The sequence below is a fragment of the Diabrotica undecimpunctata genome, chromosome 3, assembly GCF_040954645.1.
Source record: "Diabrotica undecimpunctata isolate CICGRU chromosome 3, icDiaUnde3, whole genome shotgun sequence".
Taxonomy (NCBI): domain Eukaryota; kingdom Metazoa; phylum Arthropoda; class Insecta; order Coleoptera; family Chrysomelidae; genus Diabrotica; species Diabrotica undecimpunctata.
In genome coordinates, this window is record NC_092805.1 from 145,860,548 (window position 1) to 145,883,066 (window position 22,519).

The following is a 22,519-nucleotide window of genomic DNA, read 5'->3' on the forward strand; positions in this document are numbered from 1 at the left end:
CCACCTCGCTCATACTTCTCAGTTTCTCCTAATATGCCTGCTCTCTTATTTGCCAATCGTTTTTGATAAAACAATTCTAAAACTGCATTAATCTTTGCCTAACTCCTCACTCAAACTCCTAACTACAGTTACAACTCTGTCTCTTCAGACATAATGACCGACTTGGTCAAATATAAACTATACATCTGTTTTTTACTTAAAGCATGTCATCTATTTCTTCAACTTCTTTTACCTGCTACCACAGTTGGAACTCTTTCCATAAACACAAAACACAACTTTTCACAAAATTTACTTTTGCTAGTTAGCACCGTCATACTAGAAACACTGTAGTATTGTCTCCAAGTTTTCAAAACCACAATACTTATTTCTTCTGCTGACAGGACTCACATCGACCTCTCAAACATCTCTCCTATATTTTCTAAACCAATCAGAACGCACAAAAATCCCTCTGATTCTAGCCGTTTTCTACCAATCAAATTTGAACGTTTTTACAAAAAACGCACTGCTACCTAAACCTAATCAATGAAACATTTCTTAATTAAAGGTCTTAAAAATTTGTTCAATTTCTAAGAAAAACAGATAAGTAAATATCTGCCTAAACAAATTCAGTAATCCTATGGTTTTATACAATTTCTAATCGTTTGTGGTACGTCTTACAATACAAAGGCATCATAACATTTTATTCAAATTTTTTGTTTACAAAATTCTTCTCTGCATAAATGGTCGAACGACCGCTATTGTCCTTTTTTCCGTGAATATTCCCTTTGTCTCTACACAATTCACTAATCACAATTCAAAACGCACAATCACACACATATTAAAATTATTAAAAAAATGTTATTCCCTTAAATTATATTATTATCATGTTTGGTTGATTAACATACATAATATAAATAGTATACAGTTCTTTTATGTGGAAAGCAAAACCAGTAACAATAGTTTTTATTGTTAATTTGATTGTCGATGAAAAATAAAATAGTCCAGTCAATTTATCTGAAGCAAATATGAATGTTTTTCATATCGATAGAAAATGAGATTATGATGTTATGCCAATTGTTTGTTGATATGTTAATATGTAACAATAAATGTTACTTAATTTGTCAATATCCAATTTTCTACTTACCTATACTTTTTTTATTTTTCTGTAATGTATCATTTCTAAAAATAATCACTTCTGTTCATTTTTCTACTTTCTCTAGAATTAAATTGACTCTCTCATTGAGTCTATTCTTGAAGATTCTTTGGTAAGCTTTTTATAAACTTAATTCAGCTATTGTCTGTGTAACATTTAATTACCACTTCTAATTATTTTAAACCACACCTATTAATACAGTCTTAAAACTCTAAAATTAAATGAATAATTGCCTTAATTCTACACAATATAAATCTTTATTTATCTGTTATCTTTATTTGTCTTAATATTTTTATGCAGCTAAAACCTAAATCATATAATTAATACTTTTTATTGGAAAAAAAATAACACAGTAACATACCTATAAATCTTCTTCTTCTTCTTTTTATGTAGACATGACTCTGTCTGCTTTTCAATGTGCCTCCAGTCAGCTGTCATTCCATCGTTTTCGTGGTCTTCCTACTGATCGTCTTCCTATTGGGAAACCGTCTCTTGCCGTCCTTAGTACTATATTTGTTGTCATTCGGCTTATACGATCGTTCCATTCTACTCTTCTATTTCTTACCCAGTTTTTGATGTTCTCCACCTTACATCTATGTCGTATATCTGTACTTCTAGCTCCGTCTCATAGTGACTTGCCATCATTTTTGACGTGACAACGTCTTAAATTAGGTTGTGGCTCGGAGTCACTCATGAAAAAGTGTAACGCCCGCTTACGTCTGTTACGATGAGTCACCGAACGAGAGAGAGGCCCGCCGGACCGGCGAATGCCTTGCGTCTCTCTTCCACTCAAACATGATCGGTCCGCTGGTGCGATGCTATTTCTCCTATCATCGTCCTATCCTCAACAAAATCACTCAAATAGAAATTAGTTAAGTTTAAGTTTACATGTACAATGTTTTAGTAAACAAAATATATTTCTATAGTTAAAATTTGTGCAATTCTTATTTTCATTCCATTCCTTGTTCCTATTGTGCAATTTAATAATATTCATATCAATAAATATTTTACCGAGAAAAAGACGTTGTCACGTAAAATCTTCGCCCGTAAAACCGACTTTACAGGCAACCGATTTTTTTTCTAAGCATTTTTATCTCTGCTGTTTCTAACATCATTTTTGTCCTCTCTGTGTCAGGTCGTGTTTCTGCCGCGTATGTCATTATTGGTCTGATGACTGTTTTGTAAATTCTGACTTTCATGTCTTTCCCGATATTTTTGTTCCTCCATATTGTTTTATTCAGGCAACCTGCGGCTCTGTTTGCTCTATTCACTTGATCTTCCACTTCAGTTTCGAGCTTTCCGTAGCTCGATAATGTGATGCCTAGATATTTAAACTTCATCACTTGTTCTATTATCTAACCTTTCAGGCCTTAAGCTCCAATTTACATCTTAGTAAATTTGCTGTTGTAACCATGCATTTTGTCTTTTATTAGTGAATTTAACATGTTAAATTTTCTGGCAGTTATATTAAATTGGTGCAGCATACGTTGTAAATCGTTTTCACTTTGAGGGAGTAGTATTGCGTCGTCTACATAGCAGATTATTTTAAGTTGTTTTCTCCCATTTGGTATCCTTTTTTAGTTCTTACTGTTTTATTATTTCATCCATAATTAGGTTGAACGATGAAGGACTAATGTTATAATTTCATTCCGTTTATTTGTTATCACTTTGGTTGTTAATTTTAGTGTTGTGTTTAACCCTCTAACTGGCAATATTCTAAAAATTATTCTATTTATTTGGGAATTTTTTTTAAATTTAATAATGTGTTAAGAAATCTAGCAAAGCTATTAAAATGTAATTATCAATTTTTGTTTAGCTTTCAGGTAAAAACAGGTAAAGGGGTCCTCAGGAGACCCTTGCCGGTTTAAGTTAAAAATAGCGTTTTATTCATTTGAATGGATTTTATTAAAATAAACTTAAAAACAAACGGAAAAGAATGTGTGGACAGTATTTTTTATGGTGATAATTATAAAAACAGTTTTTGGCATTAGAACATAAATGAAGATCACATTTGCTACACACACATTGAGTTTTTGACACTTTGCAAAATTTACATTTTTTTACCACTCTCTTTGTTGAGCCAAAGTGGAAAGTGATCAATACCGTCGAAGCATCATCAATGGAATGTTTTGCTCTTTTTCCAATGCCAGAAGTAGTTGGTTGCGGTTAGCTCGATTGTGATTTTGATGTTGAAGGTCAGTGTTTGGGAAAGTATGTAGTATTTATTTTCATATTTTACATTTAATATTTTTCTTTTACTGTACTATAATATGGTCTTATTTAATGGTCTATTCTAACTACTTCTTTGCTTTAAAATATATTATTTTCTGCTATTTAGTAAAGTTTCATTGTTAAACTGACTTAAACACATGTCTGTTTTTAAGTTAACAGATTCGACTTTCTTTGTTATTTTGGGCCACTTCCTTGCAAACCATAGAAAACGCTGTAAAGTATCATATTACTGTGACCATTAAGTTAGATTATCGCCATTCAAAAGCGACTTGCAATAGAGTTAATTTATGAGATGCACTTGCCCCACGAACTGTTGACCACCCCTTAGAAGTTGTAGGTGCAGATTTTTTATCCTTACAAATGCGAACACCTCCTACCAAGACAGCGTACAGTAAGCATATCGAGTATTGGGACGTCCCTTTTTGTGTCTCGGATGAGTGTCGCGATGCACAGCGACCAATTCTACTGACGAATCCGTTTCAACAGAGTCCATAAGTTCTTGGATTTCATCGTCGGTGATTAATATGATTAATAATATTCTTTTTCTGTATAAGTATTTCGTGGATTCCGTATTTAGTCCTTGGACTTTGATTTTTGTTTGTGTTGGAGCCGATCTCTTGGGTGTGAAGTATTTCTGGATAATTATTTTCTTACGTTGATTATTTTCTATGGATGTATAATCTTTGTTGGTTATAACATAATCTATCATAGATCTTTGTCCACGGGTGTTATTAAATGTATATTAGTGTTCTTTGTGGTCAAAAAATGTGTTGTTTATTCTAAGTTCGTTATTCATGCAGAAGTTTATCATCAGTCCTCCATTTTTGTTTTTAACGTCCTCGTTATGTTTTTGCTTAATTCCGAATATTACTTGATTGTCGATTCGAGCGTAAAAATCAACAAAATATTATCATCTTCCCTCTGACTTGATCTACTACTTGTAGTAGATTGTACTATCTACATATAAATCGAATAGGGAAAATGTGTCATAAAAAATGTTTGCCATTTAAAACAATAATGCAAAAAAATCTAGAAATATCTGCACTTTAGTTAAATACTGTTGTTGGTTAATGTTATATAAAAAAAAGTCTTATGTTATAAAGAGAAAAAACACATACAGCTGTTTGCACCTAAAACTTTTCTTTTTTTTTTAACAATGAACTACAGCTTTTCTATATTTTTTACGATATTCTATTATTTTCTTAAAACAATAAAAGCTAGATCATCCCACGATTTCTACACCGCCATTTCTAATGCAACTCTCAAGTAATTTATATAGAACCACAACAGAAAGGGAATATCATTCCGCTCATTAGAACATCCGATTATAAATAATAAACTTGACGGAGACACGCTAGTGTTGCTGAAGGATTGTTGGCTTGGATGGTATAAGTACAGTCTAACTGAGCGGCTGTGATTAATAGCTGGTGAATCATTAATTGTATTTAGTGACATACGCCACTGGGCCACTTGAATTTTCATTTTCAAGAGCGGGTATTTTACCGACATTAAAGTTTTAGAAATGGCTAGAAGTTACTAAACTTAAACCACAATCTGCGGAATAATATAAAGCGGTTGTTACTTTTTTTGTGCAATAAGTTTATCAAGATCGCTGATTTTTAAAATTAAGCTAACACTTGTTGGAGTAATAACAGTGTATAGTTTCTATTAAACTTAAATGAGAGGCTGGGATGACTATATTGTATTTCTATAAGTGGCTAGTAAAGGACCAGCATATAAGAATCAAGAAAATGCGCTTAAGAATTTTTAGTCGTTTATTTAAAACACGAAAAAAAAAACGAATTTTTCTGGTAGTTTCACGAAGTTAACTATAGTACAACATTTTATTGGAGAGGGTGATTCGTTGGTTAGATTTGATTTGAAAACTGTCGACTCAGGAAATTCCACAATTCCAGCTGCATCGATTGCTTCGTCTAGATATTTTTAATACTCATTTTGTGAATTAGTTTTTCATTGAGAAGTAAGACAAAATATTAGGTTAAAGTAAGATGATTTGCAATATATTCCATCAGTTTTTCGTAAAATAAAAATGTATGTAACAAATGGTACAAGTACACGACACTAACGTCGTAGATCCATCTCACAAGAGAAAAAACAAAATATCAGGAGTATCAGTGGTAACTGAACATCAACAGAAAAGAATTCAAGGCAACCACAAGGCAATGCAGAAGTCAGAATGGAGACCTATTAACAACAAGGAAAGATGTATTGAATAGATGGGTGGAATACTTTAACCAGGCACTTAATATAGAGGAAGAAGAAGAAAACCTGGAAGACGAAAGAGATGAGGTAAGGGGAACAGACGAGAGAGAAGAGGAACCACCAACGATTCTTGAAGTTAAAGATGCAGTTAAAAAGCTCGCCAGATACAAATCACCCGGAATAGATAATCTTCCAGCTGAACTATATAAAAAAAATGGCATTGATACCCTAATGGCATTACAGCAGCTTATAAAAGAAATATGAACACAGAAATCCCTCCCCAATGATTGGAATATTAGAATACTTTGCACCATACACAAAAAAGGAGATCTAAAGGAGATCTTTGAATGCTCTAACCATAGAGGAATTTCGCTTCTAAATGCAGCGTATAAAATATTTACCACAGTACTATGTCACCATATGGCACCATATGCAGAACGGATAGTAGGAAAATATTAGGCTGGTTTTAGAAGTTGTAAATCAATAATTAATCAGATTGCAGCCCTGAAATAAATTTTGGAAAAAACACTGGAATATGGGATTGATACTCATCACATATTTATAGACTACAAAGCAGCCTACGACTCTGTAAATAGAAGAGAAATGTTCAGAGCAATGAAAGAGCTAGGAATACCAAATTAGTTGGTAAATTTAACAAAACTAACTCTTAAAAAAGTTACGGCCAGACGGATTCTAATGTTACAGATCCAAACTTGCCAGTCTGTTTAAATTCAAATTGTAGCGTGTTGTTTTTTTATTCAAAATGTTTGTTATGTATCTCTCAGTTAATGAATATTTTATTTTAGCACATTTTCCTTCAATGGAACATAAAATTTTGCTCACAGTGATTAAATTTCAAGAAATGCTTACACTAATAGTTTCAAAAGTAAATATTTTTAAAAATCATATAATATACCCCAGTACGACCCTGTTTGGCTTTCACGTGCGTTTGTTGACGGATGGGAATATGTAAAACGAATGTAGTTTAAAAATTGATGAATTTAAAGAAAGTTTATTTTGTCCGTTTATAATAAATCTTTACATTCAATTGAAATGAATGTTTCTATCTACCGATTAGGTAGAAATTTTCTAGAAGGAATTATATGTAATAGAAGCAATGCAACCTTGAATCGATGTTCATAATTACGGATTTAGTTTAGAGTCACAATCCTATTTCTATAAGCTTTATAGGCTTATAGTCTATCAGCAGGGGGCAGTAGACTCCCTTCTTCTTTATCCAATATATTTATTGGACCGGAAACAGTTTTGTTGAGCTACACGATCCAACTAACAGTACTACAGGAAATGGGGATAGCGATATGTGACATAAAAAGAACTGCTAAAATATTGTGGAGCAGCCATGCTGTAAAGGTTTCGTCTTCTTCTTATTGAGTTACCCCCCTTTGAAGTTTGGGTACATAAAACAGTTTCTTTTCAGACTTTCAATGATGTTTTGCTGATCCACCGGCGAAGATCGTTGGGCGTCTATTTTCTCTCTAATAAACTTTTTCCTTAATTGTTTTCTTTGATGATTAACCAAAGTAGTTCATGTCTAAATATACCCTATCCTTAGGTTAGGTTAGGTTCGATGTACATTAGCTTACGCCCTTTAATTGTTACCAATAGCTCTTTATTCTTCTACATTCTGTTTAGAATTTATATGCTTGTTATTCTTTCGATCCAGGAAATACGTAGTATTCTCCTGTAAGGGTACATTTCGAAAGTTTCGATGCATTTCCTAGGATAGCATTAAGGGTCGTATCCTTAGAGAAGAATTGGAAACACATAACAGCGTAATATTCGGATTCTAAGTTTAAGGTCTAGTTTTTGCCTGATAAAGAAGTTCTTCAGGACTATAAACGTCCTCCTAGCCTGTTTTATTCTTATTAGAATTTCTTTTGTTGAATTGCTACTACTGCCTATTATTTAGTGCTATATTCATATTTAGACATCCTGTATTTTTTTACAAATTTAAAAGAAAAAAAATTGACCTAGGATGCTTTTTTATAAATTGATAGCAGCTTTGTTTGTAACAATTAAGAGACCTTATTAGGATCATCTGAAAGAACATACTTTTAAGTTTTAATGTGAAAAATTCAAAAAAGATTGCATTTTAATGAAATCGTTCACAAAGCTTTAAAAATGTGGTACACGAAATTGGTCGGCTTTGAAACTAGTGTGAGAGCGACGGAGGGGGAAGGAGCTGTTATATGTATCTCTGTTTCTTGTTTATGGATTTCGACGTTTCTTTTTTAATTTGGTTGAACTTTTTGCGTAAATTATGAATATGTATTATTTACATAATTAGATTGTTGAATAAACCGTCTAATTTGTTTAAACATTTTTTTAAATTTTATTTATAACAGATTCTATGGAAAAAAAATTATACTATTCAATTCTTTCTACTTTAGAGTACTTACTAATATTTCTTTAAAAATAAAAATCTGGTTATATGAAGTTTATAAGTTTATTTAAAAAAAAATATTACCTAATATTTATAAAAAACCAAAATTTTTTACTTATTTTGCAACTTTCTAAGCAACAAATAAGGATAGGAACAAATAGAAAACGCCATTTTGAAGGTTTTTATATGGCTTAAGTGTCTTATTCTAAAATTTGTTTTAAATGCTTTATTTTTTGCTGACAGACGAAAAAAGCGAAAATTTAACGGTTTTTGACTATAATTCGTTAATAATTAAGTTAAAAAATATCGACTTAAGTTAAAAAGAATCATATAGGTTTTTGTTACAGAGGTCCATACTACTCAAGACAACTGTCGTTTTCCTGGCCGATTCAGTGTCACAAAGAGGGTACTTTTTTTGCTTATTTCCCTGCTCTATATTATGTTACCAATCATCCCCAGTTATAACTAAACTAACACTATTAAACAAGTAAATAACAGGTATTTACAAAGATCTTATGACCTAGTGTCAGAGATTAACGTGTTTCATATGAAGTACTTAAGAAAAAAAAGAACATCAGTTTTGATATAGGTATGGTACTGAATGTTGGATCGTTAAAAATAAAGACGAAGAAAAACAACGAATGCATATTATGTAGAAATGAGAAGACTAAGATGGGTGAGTGAAGTCACAAAAAGAATAAAACGAGTTTATTAGCCAACATTTTGGTGTGGCATCAAAGTAACTGCCGTAAGGTGCATCAAAGGTGTAAGGCAAAAAAATATGGAGATAAACCAAGATAGTTAGACAAAATAATATGTCTGTGAAGGGGATTGATATTAAAATTACCCAAAAATAAATATAACCAATTATGTTGTTAGGATTAGAATACTAGATATAAATAGCATAGCATTAGTGAAATTATTGGGGCATTGTAACTAACTTTTTTACAAATATTTAATTTGAAATAACAATTTACTATTTTATTTATGTAAATTATAAAAGTGTAAATAAATTGTTTCATAATAAATAAAACGACTGTATAAGTAATATTTTAAATATTATCCGTATCACACCATATTTTCGTACCAACGGCAACGTTGCACAGATATAGAGCTCTGTTCAGAAAAGGTTGATCGATTTTCCCTTCCTGGTTCCGAAACATGCGCTGTAATCCATAGTTAATGTATTGATCAATAGATGGCAACATAACAAAATAGATTTTTACTTAATTATATAAAGTTTGATAAATATTACAATATTATTAAATAACTGAATAAACAAATTTAGCATAGTTGCCCTCTTTATATGTTGTTAATTGGTTTTTGACCTATTTAAGTTGTCCTAATTGGAGAAATAAATGTTATCTTATCTACCTGACGTACAACATAACGCAAGCGCAGTACGTCAATAAAGAGCCAAATGTCACAGTGAAGTTTATGTGTATTTTCATCAAAAAGAATGTCAGTGTTTTATTAACTATTGACATATAATAATGACACAGGGCACAGTTAAATCTACTAAAAAACATGTATTGGACAAAATATTCCAGGAGGTGATAAGTGGCAACTACCCAGCCCACAATGTGAACAAAATGAACATATCTCGGTTAAAACATTTGGTAGTGCGTCTTGTGGAATTTACATCTATCCAAGTGAGCGCCAAAATCAGATCTCCAATAAGTGAAACCAATTTGACAAATAATTGGTCATTGGACAGTGACGTACTGGTACCCAAATTACAAAATAATAAGAAAAATTATAAAGAATTTCGAAGCAGTCTGAAAAGAGTTGTAATAGATTGCAGTGATTTTTTCAAGACCTGTACTCTGCAATGGCCTCCTCATGGCAAATCTTTTGAGAATGACGAAAATTTTGATTTCATTCAAACCAAGGCTGAAAAAAGAAAGTTACGAAACTCTTATTCTGAAAGTAATGTGAGCAAAAGGCGAAAAATATTATTGCCCTGTACTGAAAAGAAATTTACAAGTGAACCATACATACCGTTATCCAGGTGAGTACATCAGAATTTTATTACACTTACAGCTGGATTTGACAGTAGGAATTTATTTATTTTTTACATTTTATCTTGTGTATACAATTTTAAGAATTTTGAGGATAAAGTTTGAAATACTATAGCATTGAAGTTACATTTAAATTAAAGGATTCATAATCACTTCTTTTTTATCATTCTGTTCTGTTCAGCTAAAGAAAATCATTATAAACTAAGTAAAGCTCCCTTCCAGATAGGATATTATCAAATTTAGAAATTGCTATTCTTTTTGATTTTTAGTATGTTGTTTATCATTTGTTTACATAAGAACCCAGTTCTTTAAATATAATTGGAAATAACTCTTTTATATTAAAAAGTATCAAATTCCATATGACCAGAACTCCAATTCCCTCCATAAAAACATTATCTTTAATGTTTCTTTTTGGTTGATTGGCAGATGGGAATCTATGACTCTATGACCTCCATAGTGTTTAACTCTTTAAGAAATTCCAAGCAGATTTACTCCAAACTTTTATGGAATATGGCTCAATTCTTCCAAAGTTTTACTAATCTCCCACAAGACTCCATTCTATTAGATTTTAAACAAACTAACTGTTAGAGAATTAAATGTTGGTCAATCATTACCACAGCAATGTGGATAATCTACATTAAATCAGAATATTATTTGTTTCTACTTAATATTAATAATTTATTGTTTACCACATTAAGTACTAGCAGTTTTCTGGTTTTTAAGATGGGGAAATTTCAGAAAGGAATAGTTCCTTTTGTTGGTTTTGCTAATACACAACAGATGTTGTTATAATGAGTTTGTTATTTGAATTGTGCTTAAGCTATTTTACATTTTTAATGATTGCCTTTTTGTTTGTCAAAAATTGAACTGTTTTTGTAGTGAGATTCGTAGAAGGCCTCACTATATGAAGTGTAGCCTCAACACCTATTTAGCCGTAGGAGATGGTCTTTGGTAGTCAGGTTTGTAGATGATAACTCTAACCAGATGGCACCTACATCTACTTGGATTGCTAGATAACCTACTGGTAGATAAGGAGGTGACCTCCCATGGCCTTTATGGATAGCAGCACTGGCCTACCAGAAGTGTCAGGACCTTGGGCCAGCATTCATTTAGCCAAGCTAGGTGAAGCATTCAGGAAGCTTGTAGCTTTTAGTGACAACACAAGTTTATTGTGGGTTTAGATGCCTCAGACAGTAGCATGGGCTCTGATCCCGGGACTATGTTGATTCTAAAAGATAATGAGAGGCTTGAAATGGCTGAGTATCCAGATGTGCTTAAACTAAAGCTTGATGATGAATATAGGTCGAGCTTGAATTATATATGGGCCAGGATGATAAAATTGATCCACTCAAGAGGATAATTGTCCAAAGGGCTCAGAAATGAACCCTGCTCTGAGATCACTGTCGCTGTTTGTACTACTATTATTGTTTATTATATAAATTAATATCCTATTTTCTCTCCATTAAATATTGCAAAATAAACGCTTTATTTCAGACTTTAACAATCACCTTAACCTATAAGATAATATTGAGTTTTGCATGTATTTTTTGTGCAGTTTCTAATTTAAGTAATTTCTTTTAGGTGTATACCTGGACCACAAGAACCAAGTAAGCCTTTGTCTCAATCTGAATTTCTTGGTACACTCAAATTAAATTTAAATAACAATGAGATTCCAAAACCTCAAGTGCCAAATAGTAGTAGACCAAATCGTCTTCAGAACTGCCCTAACATCCCCTTTTCGTCAGATTTAGGACAATTTCTAATAAAATTGGAAAACCACAAAGTACCAAGTAGTGTTAGTGAAAGAAAATTAGATAAACTTCAGTGGTATATAAATAAAAATAGTCAACCGATGACAAATGTTCCTTTTGAAGTGAACTACTGTCAGAATAAGAAAAACAATAACCATAAGTACAAGTTTCCTATAAGACAGTACCATCAACTCTTAGGAGATCATGATTTTGAAAATTTTAAGTACAAATTGTGCAAACCACTTACAGTTAAGCTACAGAATGAAGATTTGGTGAGTTTAAAAAAACATTATAACAAATTTAAAATGAAAGTAAGGGTTAAGAGACTGACAGAGAGCCAAATCAAATCTGTAGTCGCTAAAAAACCCAAAGTTGAGAAGAAAAATGTTTGTAAAGTTGTGATAGAAAATAGCACTTTTAATCAACCAAAAGTATTGCTTGTGAATAATGGTATTAAAAATGTAAAAGTAGTTTCGGAAACTAAAAAACAGTTAAGTCCACAGTTTCATTCGAAGAGACTTTTAGGCAAACATGGCTTAAACAATTTTAATAACGGTAAAGATGTGAGATAATCTAGCCTGACTGGTACATTTTGTACATATAGTTATGCTTTTTGAATGCCCCATTTTCCTGATGTAAATATTCTGCTAGTTCTTAGGATTTTATAAAATAAAAAAATATTTTTATCTATACTTATATCTTTGGTGATTTTAATTCTAGAAAATTTATATTCTGGAAAATGAAAGTTCATTACTTTTAAATTTTATATATACAAAATTGCATTAAGTTTATGTAGAGTTTATGGTCATTACACAGACATAAGTAATACATAATTGGAAAATAATTTGGAAATGAAAAATTGTATTCCATTATGAATAAAATAGTCAGTTTGGTTACCAAAAGTAATGATAGAAAAAGAGTTTTTGTTTAAATAGATTTATTCCAGTAAATTTAACAAAAAGTTTATTTGTTCACTAAATTCGTCTTCCCACACCTTAACTCTACACTTTTTCAAAGTAATATGAATAAGATTAGCAGAGTCACTGAAATATATTTTTAGACTACAAAATCCTCAAATTCTTCCCCATTCTCATCATAATATTCTGCAATATCGTTCTTCAGTTCTGGGTTGGTGTGATTCATTTTATAATAAGCAAGCTATGGATTCACCCTTCACTATGATCCATAATATTTACTTCATAAATTATTGAAATCCTTTAACATGGCACATTTGTGCTTGCACTGTCCATCGCTTTATTTTACAAAATTGAGCTAGACAAGCCATTCCCTTGTTTTACACTGTCTCCTAACTACCTGGCGAATTATGTGAACTGCAAATCCAAGCTTACTGGAAGCTATTGGACGACATGGGGAATAACCTTTTATTCTGAGAATACATCTAACAGTTTACTATTACGAAACACTCTACTTATAGAGAAAAAACATTAAGTAAAATGAAAGTAGACGATTGCATTTCTCTTCAGTTCAATCTTCAGCATTCTCCTATATGTACATCTCACAGAGTAGCTCGAATTGAGACGAAATTCTCTTTATCTATATGGCTCTTATAGTTATGTTATGCAATGGCAGAGCTCTAATTGAAGAGAAATGCAATTGTCTACTTTCATTTCATTATTGTTTTGCAAGGGTAAACTGTAGATGTATTTTTGGACAAAAAGGTTATTCCTAACATCCTCCAATAGTTTCTAGTAAGCTTGGATTCACAAATGGCTAATTCGTCAAAAACAAGAAAATAGGCATACTATTATTATAATGGCCATATAGATAAACAGCATTTCTTTTCAATTCGAGCTATAATAAGTCTCCCTGATGAGAGGTGAAACCTCGAAACATGTGTAGGAGAATGGTGGAGTTCAAATTGAAGAGAAATGTAATCATCTACTTTTATACATATAAATGTATATATATATATATATATATATATATATATATATATATATATATATATATATATATATATATATAAAAGAAAAGACAGTTAAGATTTGATTTGTTTCTCTTAACCAGCTTAGAGCTTCTGTACCAGTTGCCCTGATGAATCTTGGTAGGATGTAATACGATGAAATACAGATAAGCGCATACACAGAGACACTATAGGTGAAATCAAATCTTAACTGTCTTTTTTTATTTCTATTTACTCTTTATAAGTACAAGAAACCAGTCCACCAAAGATTCTTGCTTAGATGAGTAGATATGTTGTGGAATGCCTGTTTCATCAACAAAGAAATCTTCGGATCTCTACTATGTGGTTTTATAAAGTGCTTCAGTTCTCAATCTTTTAATATGACTGAATTCCCTCAATATAGTAAGACACTCATCAGAAGTAACGATTGTGACTTTTTGTAAGTACTATTTCTCTTTATTTTTTCTATAGAAAATTATATGTCTCTGCACTATATATGGTTATTGGTCGTATGATGGTTTTATATATTTTGAACTTTAATTCCCTATGGATGTTTTTGGATCCAAACACCTGTGGCAGGAGGTTAGCAGGCACTATCCTTTGTATTTCCTTCTCCTCGCTTCCTTCCCTAGTTATCTGTGCTCCTAGGTATGTGAGCTTTTTTACAACTTCAATATTTGCGTCATGTATTTCAAATTTTGCAAGTTTAGTTGTTATATATAATAAATTAGTAGACGACAAGAAGTTACCTTGCAATTCCTTGAAAAAATGTACCTCTACCTTATGGGAAACTCATTGATATCATTCCGCAATGAATGTTTATTTCAATTCGATACTTGCGCCATTGTAATTAAACATAATGAACACATCAGTTAATTTTATATTATCTTTTTGGCCTCTACTCGTAATTGAATCCTGATCAGGTTTTTAGTAACATTTAAATGTTCTAATTTGTATAAGATATTCTCTACAATTCTAATTTTATTTTACACTCAAATTTACCACTTTTCAGTGTTCTTCGCTGTTCTTTACTCTTCGTCGCCACTCATTTCTGTCATCGAGTTTTTTTCACCTAAACCTTTCTCACTTGAGCCTTCTGCACCACAGTCCTTCCATCTTTTCCTCGGTTTTCTTCTACCTCTCCTTCCATCAACTCCTAACAGCTTTATCCTTTGTCCCACATAGTTTTTATTTCTACATCTGACATGACCAAACTATTGAAGTCTTTGTTCTTGAATTTATTTTGAGACTGTAGTCGTCACCCTGGCTCTGTCCCTAATCAAGTCGTTCCTGATCATGTCCCTTTTAGTCACCCAACATCCACCATAACATTTTCATTTCAGCTACCTCCATCTTCTTTTCCTGTATTTTTTTACATGCCACACTTTACTGCCGTACACGAACGCAGGTCTTATCAAACTCTTGTATGTCTTTCCTTTCAGCCCTTCTCCACATCCTCTGTCTCCCCTCTGGTTTTCTTTATCCATGCTTTATCTTTACTTTATTTCGACATCGGTTCTTAACACCTTTACATCCGCACTCTTAATGTGCCACATGTGGGTTAAGACTTTCGATGACTTCTTCCTTGCTTTATCAATACTGTATTTTGCAATGCTGTAGCATTTTCATCCCCTCGGGTGTTTTTAACTCTTTATACAGCAATGTAGATCTTTCCTTAACAGTAGCGCTTCGCTTCCCTCTTTGCTACTTTGTGTATATCGTTATTTTCCTCTCTTTTAGATCTATCATACTTCTTTCTAGCCTCTTTCTTCTCTCTAACCTTATGTTGCACTTTAACGTTCCACCAACACATTTCTTTGTCTCTAGGAGGCCCTTTACCAGATGTTTTTCCTAGCACTTCCTCATCCCACTCGCACCACAACTTTACTGTTGGCTTTCCATCAGTCATTGACTGTATCTTTTTCCTTAAGCTCTTCCAGCACTCTACTTTTAAGACTATTGCCAAATCCTTATCCTTCCACCCACTCCATTTCTGTCGCGCGTGTTCGAACTACTATATATTAACCTGCATCCATCTCGAAGATCCCTCGACTTGTTTGCTGCACACAAAGTACACCAATTCTTCTTTGTACGAAATCGACGAGTTCTCTTCTTTTACCCGTCATGGCTTTAAGAGTTGTAATTCTAAGAACTAGGTTCTTCCGTCCTTTAAGTGGTAACCCTAGATCACGTTTCGCAGGGGTCCTACGAACGCCCTAGCCTCTAAACTGTTTTCTGTACCTTTCATACCAAACCGTCCTCCTTTATCCGGGCTTGGGAACGGATAGTTACCGAGCTACTCAATTCAGCAATTCAGCAAAAAGAACGGTTCAGCTAGGTTAGGGGAAGAACTACCTTCATCACCCAACTTAGTCATTCATAGTACTGAAGTTTGGCTAATGTATTATGTTCATCTTCCATTACAGAAGAGTTTTGCTATATCCTTAAATTATTTTTGTTATAATTAAACCTATCTTAGTCATTCATAGTACTGAAGTTTGGCTAATGTATTATGTTCATCTTCCATTACAGAAGAGTTTTATTATATCCTTAAATTCTTTTTGTTATAATTAAACCTAACTTAGTCATTCATAGTACTGAAGTTTGGCAAATGTATTATGTTCATCTTCCATTATAGAAGAGTTTTACTATATCCTTAAATTCTTTTTGTTATAATTAAACTTTAGGAGATAATAGTTAGTTTAGTTTTAAAAATAAAACACTTTCCAGCTGTTGAAGTTATTCGATAAAATCCTAAGAACAACGTATAATTATTTTACTGAGTTTTTGATGCATTAAAGAAGTTTCAGTTTAATTTTATATTAAATTTATATTGTTTTTAATACATGAGCCAAATACTGCCATTAAAGCATGTATTCAATAAGAACTAAAATAAAATCATTCTAAATACATTCTGTTTAAATATACGGTTACCTGACTATTAACGTTTTTCAATATGCCGGCCGTGTAAAAACTTAGTATTTAAAATAATTCTTTGTTTTTACATAAAACAGTAATTAAAAAGATGTTTTCAAACTATAATTAATACTCAGTAAGTAGTCAGTTATATTTTTATTTGTTTATCGTTTTGTCAGTGTTTTAGCGTATGCCAACACGCTAAAAGCACTTCCTCATCATATTAATCCAACCAGGCATTCTACTGTGATCTTCTATCTCAATCCCTTCCTTTTTTCTTCTCCAGCCGTCGCACAGAGTTGCATTTTACATAAAAGCTGACCAAAAATGGATATTTAAAAAACGAATATTTTCGGCGACTCTTCTGTAAGGAAAACTCTGAACCTATGTGACGGTATGTGAAACCACCCCCACCCCAAATACCCTTACCGAATAAATTTTACAGCGTCCACTTCGTTAACACTTTTTGGCTGCGTTAGTTGTTAGATTTTACTACACGTTTTTGTACGATTTGGGATTTTTTTATTTTTATATTTCAAGTGATTTTTGTGAAAGGGGCAGTTATGGATATTCTAGAGTGGTGATTTATTTTTTAATCTAGTCTTTTATTAGCTCGATACGCTTGACTGAGCGATGCTTTAAGTTCTTTAAACCTTCTGAAAAATACTTTTTCTCGTTTGGAAACAGAAAAGTCGCACGGGGTCAAATCTGGAGAATACGGTGGATAGGGGAGCAGTTGGTAGCTTAATTCGATCAATTTGACCGTGATGATGGAGGAGGTGTGAGCCGGTACGATGTCGTGCGAGTGTGAAGAGATAATAATTCGCCATAGTAAAGCCCTGTGACTGTTTTGCCTTCTCTAAGTAATCAATCATGTGTTGAGAGGCGAGAGATACGAATTACTTCAAGTTATACTGGAAGGAAAAGTACAGGGCAAAATATCAGTAGAAAGACGCCAGAACTCGTGGCTGAAAGACCTGAGGAGATGGTTCGACCGCTCATCCGCAGAAATCTTTCGCGCAGCAGTTTTCAAAACTACAATTGCCATACTATCTCGCGCACCTTCAATCGTCGGTCTGACAATACGAGATCGTGGATTTTTGTCACGTTGTTCATCGTGGTAGCCGTTTTCGGGGCACCGAAACCGACGTACCACCACGTTGAAACGTGGTCGAATTTCAGCCGAAACGATTATTCTAAAATTTTGACATTAGCGGTCTACGAGAAGACTGTACTACACGATACTAGATTTCTCTTGCGATATGGGCGCCATCGAGTGGTGAAGCTAAAAACTTATGAGATCGCCGTCGTATTTCAGGCCCTTAACATTTCTTTAATAATTAATAATATACTAATGTCCAGTTTCTTTGGATTTACAGTGCAGTTGTCTGTTTCTAGTGATGTATTTATGTTTTTCTTGTGTCGAGTATTCATTTATAAATTACACGCTTTTCTGACGTTTTCACATCTTCCGCTTCAGTAGTGGTGACACCTGATATCCTAGGCTTTAATCCCCAATTTCTTCATTCCTGTCTTGTGTATGTTAAAATCGGTTTTAAGGCCCTTTCGTATCCATGAACACACAGCATCTCAGCACGTCAACCATACAAATCGCAAAAAAATAATACATATATTATCTATACGAATATTCACTTCTGCAAGAACTGAATACGTTGAGGCACTCTCAAGCTATTGCCAGTATTGTCGGAAAGAATATATTAACGGTGTTCGCGCAGATTAGTACCTGTGTTATACAAGACCTCGGCACTGTGGAATAATACTCGATATACTTTTTTTACTTGAGCCTGCTATACAGAGCTTTTGTATACCAGTATCTCCTACTTTTCATAACCACATTAAAAGCTGCCTTACTAGCCGAAGGTTCACCTGTAGGTCTTTGATTAGATCCATCGAGACTTATTTGGGATGAAGACAGAATCCGCGACAGGTGTCGTTCTTTTCTGTGCACTCTTTTATGTGTTTCTGTGTGAGTGTGCGTGTCATGTTCGATCAATAGGTAAATCTACAGTTAATGTCATAGCTGCAGCGTCTATTTAATTTTCTCAGTTAATCTGGATTTGCTTATTTGATTATGTCTTATTCACACCTCCCCATATATCGATAGGCGTTCCGTATAAGCCATTATAGGAAACGCGCCATATTGGGGATGAGAAGTTCCCCAACCAGTCTGTTCTGCACTTCTACTCAATTAAGAGCTCTACTTGCCCAGTCATGTTAATTAGTACGCTTATTTTCTGAGCGAACACTTGTCTCTGGCATTAGGTACGATTTTTCATTGTGAAATTTTCAATGAAATGATGAACAACAAAATATAATTAACTTAACTGGCTAGAAAATCTGCTTTCGTCTACTACTCTCTTTGTTAAGTCTGTAGAATTCTCTTTTTTTCCTGTTTAAATTCATTGAATGTACAACAAATATTTTCCTTTTTTGCTCTACTTTCACACAATCAAAGTTTGTTTACTTTCTTCTTTAAGTAAAATTGCTGCCAGAGGTTCTTCAAGGGAAAAGTTTTCAAACCTGCTTTAAGTATGACCATTCGACTAACTTTTTTTATCTTTCTAGAGTTAACGTTTGGTGTGAAAATCACGTTACGTGCTGGTCTGTGAATAGTCCTTCATAGTTGTTTTACAGGTTCTTGATTTGTTCTAATTTGTCTAAGTTGATCATAATTAATATATCTTGCTGCTTTGTTCTCGCTTTAGAATTGCTGTCATACTTCTTCTTCAACTCTTCTATGTCCAATCATTGTAATTCTTAGTATTGAAAATTTTACTAGTGGATGAAATTAGACCACTTTAGCAAGGTAACACGGAATTTAATCTTTGAACTAGTGGCTCAACGGTTAAAAAGTTTAGTTAACCACAGAGATACTGTGGGGAAATTTTTCTGATAATAAGATAAGGAGATACGTAAGGTAACTCTGAGACTAACTCATAGAAAATAACATAAGAAATCGCCAAGGTCAAAAATAGCAAACTGATCGCAACTCTCAGTTCGATAATAGCTAGGTCAACGACGTTTAAGCGATAAATCAGTAACATACACACGTTAAACGAAATGTGTCAACGACTCATAAGCGACAAGTCAGCGCTATTTAAGCGAGAAGTCAGTGACATTTAAGCGTTTAGCGGAATGTGTCAACGACGTTTAAGCGACATGCAAGCGTTCTCGAGTTGAGCGACTTGACTTTGGCGATTTCTCAGTTAATTTCCATAAGACTTGGAGTTACCTTGCTTATCTTTTAAGATATCTATAAGAAAGAGGCAATTCTTTCAATACATGGTTTTCTTCCTTAACATGTATGTATTTTTTTGCAATGCAATTTGCAATTTTTATATTGTGCAATTCTAAAGTATAAGTGACCTAACATAAAAGAAAATTAACTGAAACTACTTGAGCTCTGTCTTCTATATACATATCAATTTTTACAAATATTGGAAGTTTGCTGTATAAAAAATAAAAGCCTGTTTTGCTAATTGTTCTCTGGTTTTAAAATTTTATATTACGTTTTAGCCTTTCTTGACTTAAATGTGTTAATAGATGACGATGTGTTATATATTCTTTTATACTAAAGACCACGAGGTAATAGCTTCAGTATTTGACGGCACAGTCTTACTTGATTATCAACAATATTTCAATAATACACTGACTATCAAAAACACTGACCACCCACAAATGTGTTATAATATGTAAATATATATAAGCGCCTCTTTGATCATTTTGTTTTACAAACATGAAGAATATACTCTCTGTAGTATTCTTATACCTATGTAGATCTTTCAAAATTATATGGACGTCCTTGGCTTGGATACTTCTGTGGACACGTTTAAACTGGCCTGCTCTTTCATGGTGGAAATTGAAGGTGAATAATCGAATTAACATATAAAAATGAATTTCGGTTAGTATATCTTGTTTTATGTGAAATTTCACTTCAGGATATTAGATTTTTTCAATGTCAACAATACGCACACCCTAATCTGGTTCAAACGAATTTCTAAAGTCAACTGCTACCAAGAACTTTTTCATTGCAATTTTACATGGCGTTTTACTAGTGCTGCTATCTATGGACGAGTCCTAGACCTTATCGGACGACCTTAGTAATATTTCTAAAGTCTAATACAGTAAACTTTTAATGGTTTCGATATTTCACAAGAAACAACGAACAATTTTGTATTTTCTTTGTGACAGTATCTATGTATTTTTGTAGATTAAAAAGTATTTTAATTTTGAATAAATTTTTTTGTCAGAACGCGAATTTTTTGTTTGAAGAATTAGCCGATTTTTAAATATCTACGGGAAACCTCGAAAAATGATAGAAAGGTATCTTGTTTTTATCAACATGCTTTCAAGTGAACGGCCAATAGTTTAAACGTGTTATTGTTGTAAAAAATTGTATTTTGATTAAATTGCACGAACTGCTCATACAAATTAAGGTCACAAATAGTTTCTATTTTTCCACTATATCTGCTTAATTAATATTAGAAATCTAATTGACATTATAAACTTAAGCAATTATTTGTCTATCAAAACATCCACATTCAAATAACAATACAAATGATTATTTGTAAACACTTTTTTGGACACTGGTTAAATGTCTCTAAAGTTAATTGATGTCAAATTATTCCTTTCCTAAAGATGGTGGTGTTGTTCAAAAATTTGGAAAAAACATTCATAAGCATTTTAGATCTGTAATAAACTTAAGGATCTGTAATAAACTCTGAAAAGGATAGTCTTAAATTTATAAATTGACAGCAGATAGTAGGGGAGTGTGGGGCAGATTTGGGCATTATTTTTCATGGATATTTGCCTACAAAATCGAGGTCAAATAAGTCACTTGTCAAATTGACTTAACAAAGCGCCAATTATACAATACAATTACAAAATTTAATTATTATATAAACTAAATAATATGTTTAAAAATAATAATTGTATTTATATGAAATTAGTTTAAAACGAGAATTATTATAAAATTTTAAACACATGGTTCAATGTTGTTATTAATTGGATGACATTTATGACATTTATTAAATTTTGACAATCCTTACGAATCGAATCTTTTAGTGACAGATATTCTTTTAATTTTTTATTTCTCCTTTAAATTTAAACCTGCTTAGAGTAAATATATGATGACTAGAAACGAATTGATCGAGAGTAGTGAATCGATCGAAGAACCGCTATTCTATGACGCTACACGTGAAGACGCCATCTTGTGGCGCTAGTGCCGTGACGCTCACCTCAGCATTTTACTGTAGAGAAAAAAAAGTAATACAATGCCAGTATAGAAGCTTCAGTTCAAAAATGTTTAGTCTCTTGTCAACCAAAAGGGTGAATACTTACAAAAGGTCCTTCATAGCTTTTCAGAATGTTCTCACAAATTAAGATCACAACACTTTTTAATCGGAAAAATTGAGTTGTCCAAATCTGCCCCACCCGACCCTAATATTTAGGTAACAGGGGATACTTTAGGAGAATATGGTTCTCACCAATAAGATAAAAAAGAAAATTGAAAGTAAAAGAAGTGGACAATGTGATTCAGCTTATTAGAATATGTGATCGATTAAGATAAAGTACAAAATAGAGTACAAAAGAAATAAAATACTATATAAACAAAATTGAACAACCAAAAAGTATTTAAGAATGAATTACAGTAGAGTTTAGGAATTTAATGAGTCCCAAAAACAAATAAGTGAAATCACATGCGTGATAGTGTGACATTTTCGTCTGTTGAAAAGTTTGTCCATTTAATATACGTATAAAGACTATTGAGAATAGTTCGCTGTCAGAAATATAATATAGGTTGAAAGACTAATTCAGATACAGAAAAAATCAACTTCTGCTTTTCATGTATGGCAATTACAACGTACTCAGACTTAATATTAGCAGAAAAAGATT

At 32.6% G+C, this 22,519-nt stretch overlaps 2 protein-coding genes across 2 annotated transcripts in view; both read left to right on the forward strand.

Moving 5' to 3' along the window:
• LOC140436080 (uncharacterized) overlaps positions 1-22,519 on the forward strand; it is a 1,443,853-nt gene that overhangs the window by 1,224,499 nt on the left and 196,835 nt on the right. The window lies entirely within an intron of this gene.
• LOC140437507 (uncharacterized) lies at positions 9,421-13,626 on the forward strand. Its single transcript, XM_072527076.1, has 2 exons — positions 9,421-10,002; positions 11,594-13,626. The coding sequence occupies exons 1-2, from the start codon at positions 9,485-9,487 to the stop codon at positions 12,333-12,335; spliced, it is 1,260 nt and encodes a 419-aa protein (XP_072383177.1). The 5' UTR covers positions 9,421-9,484; the 3' UTR covers positions 12,336-13,626.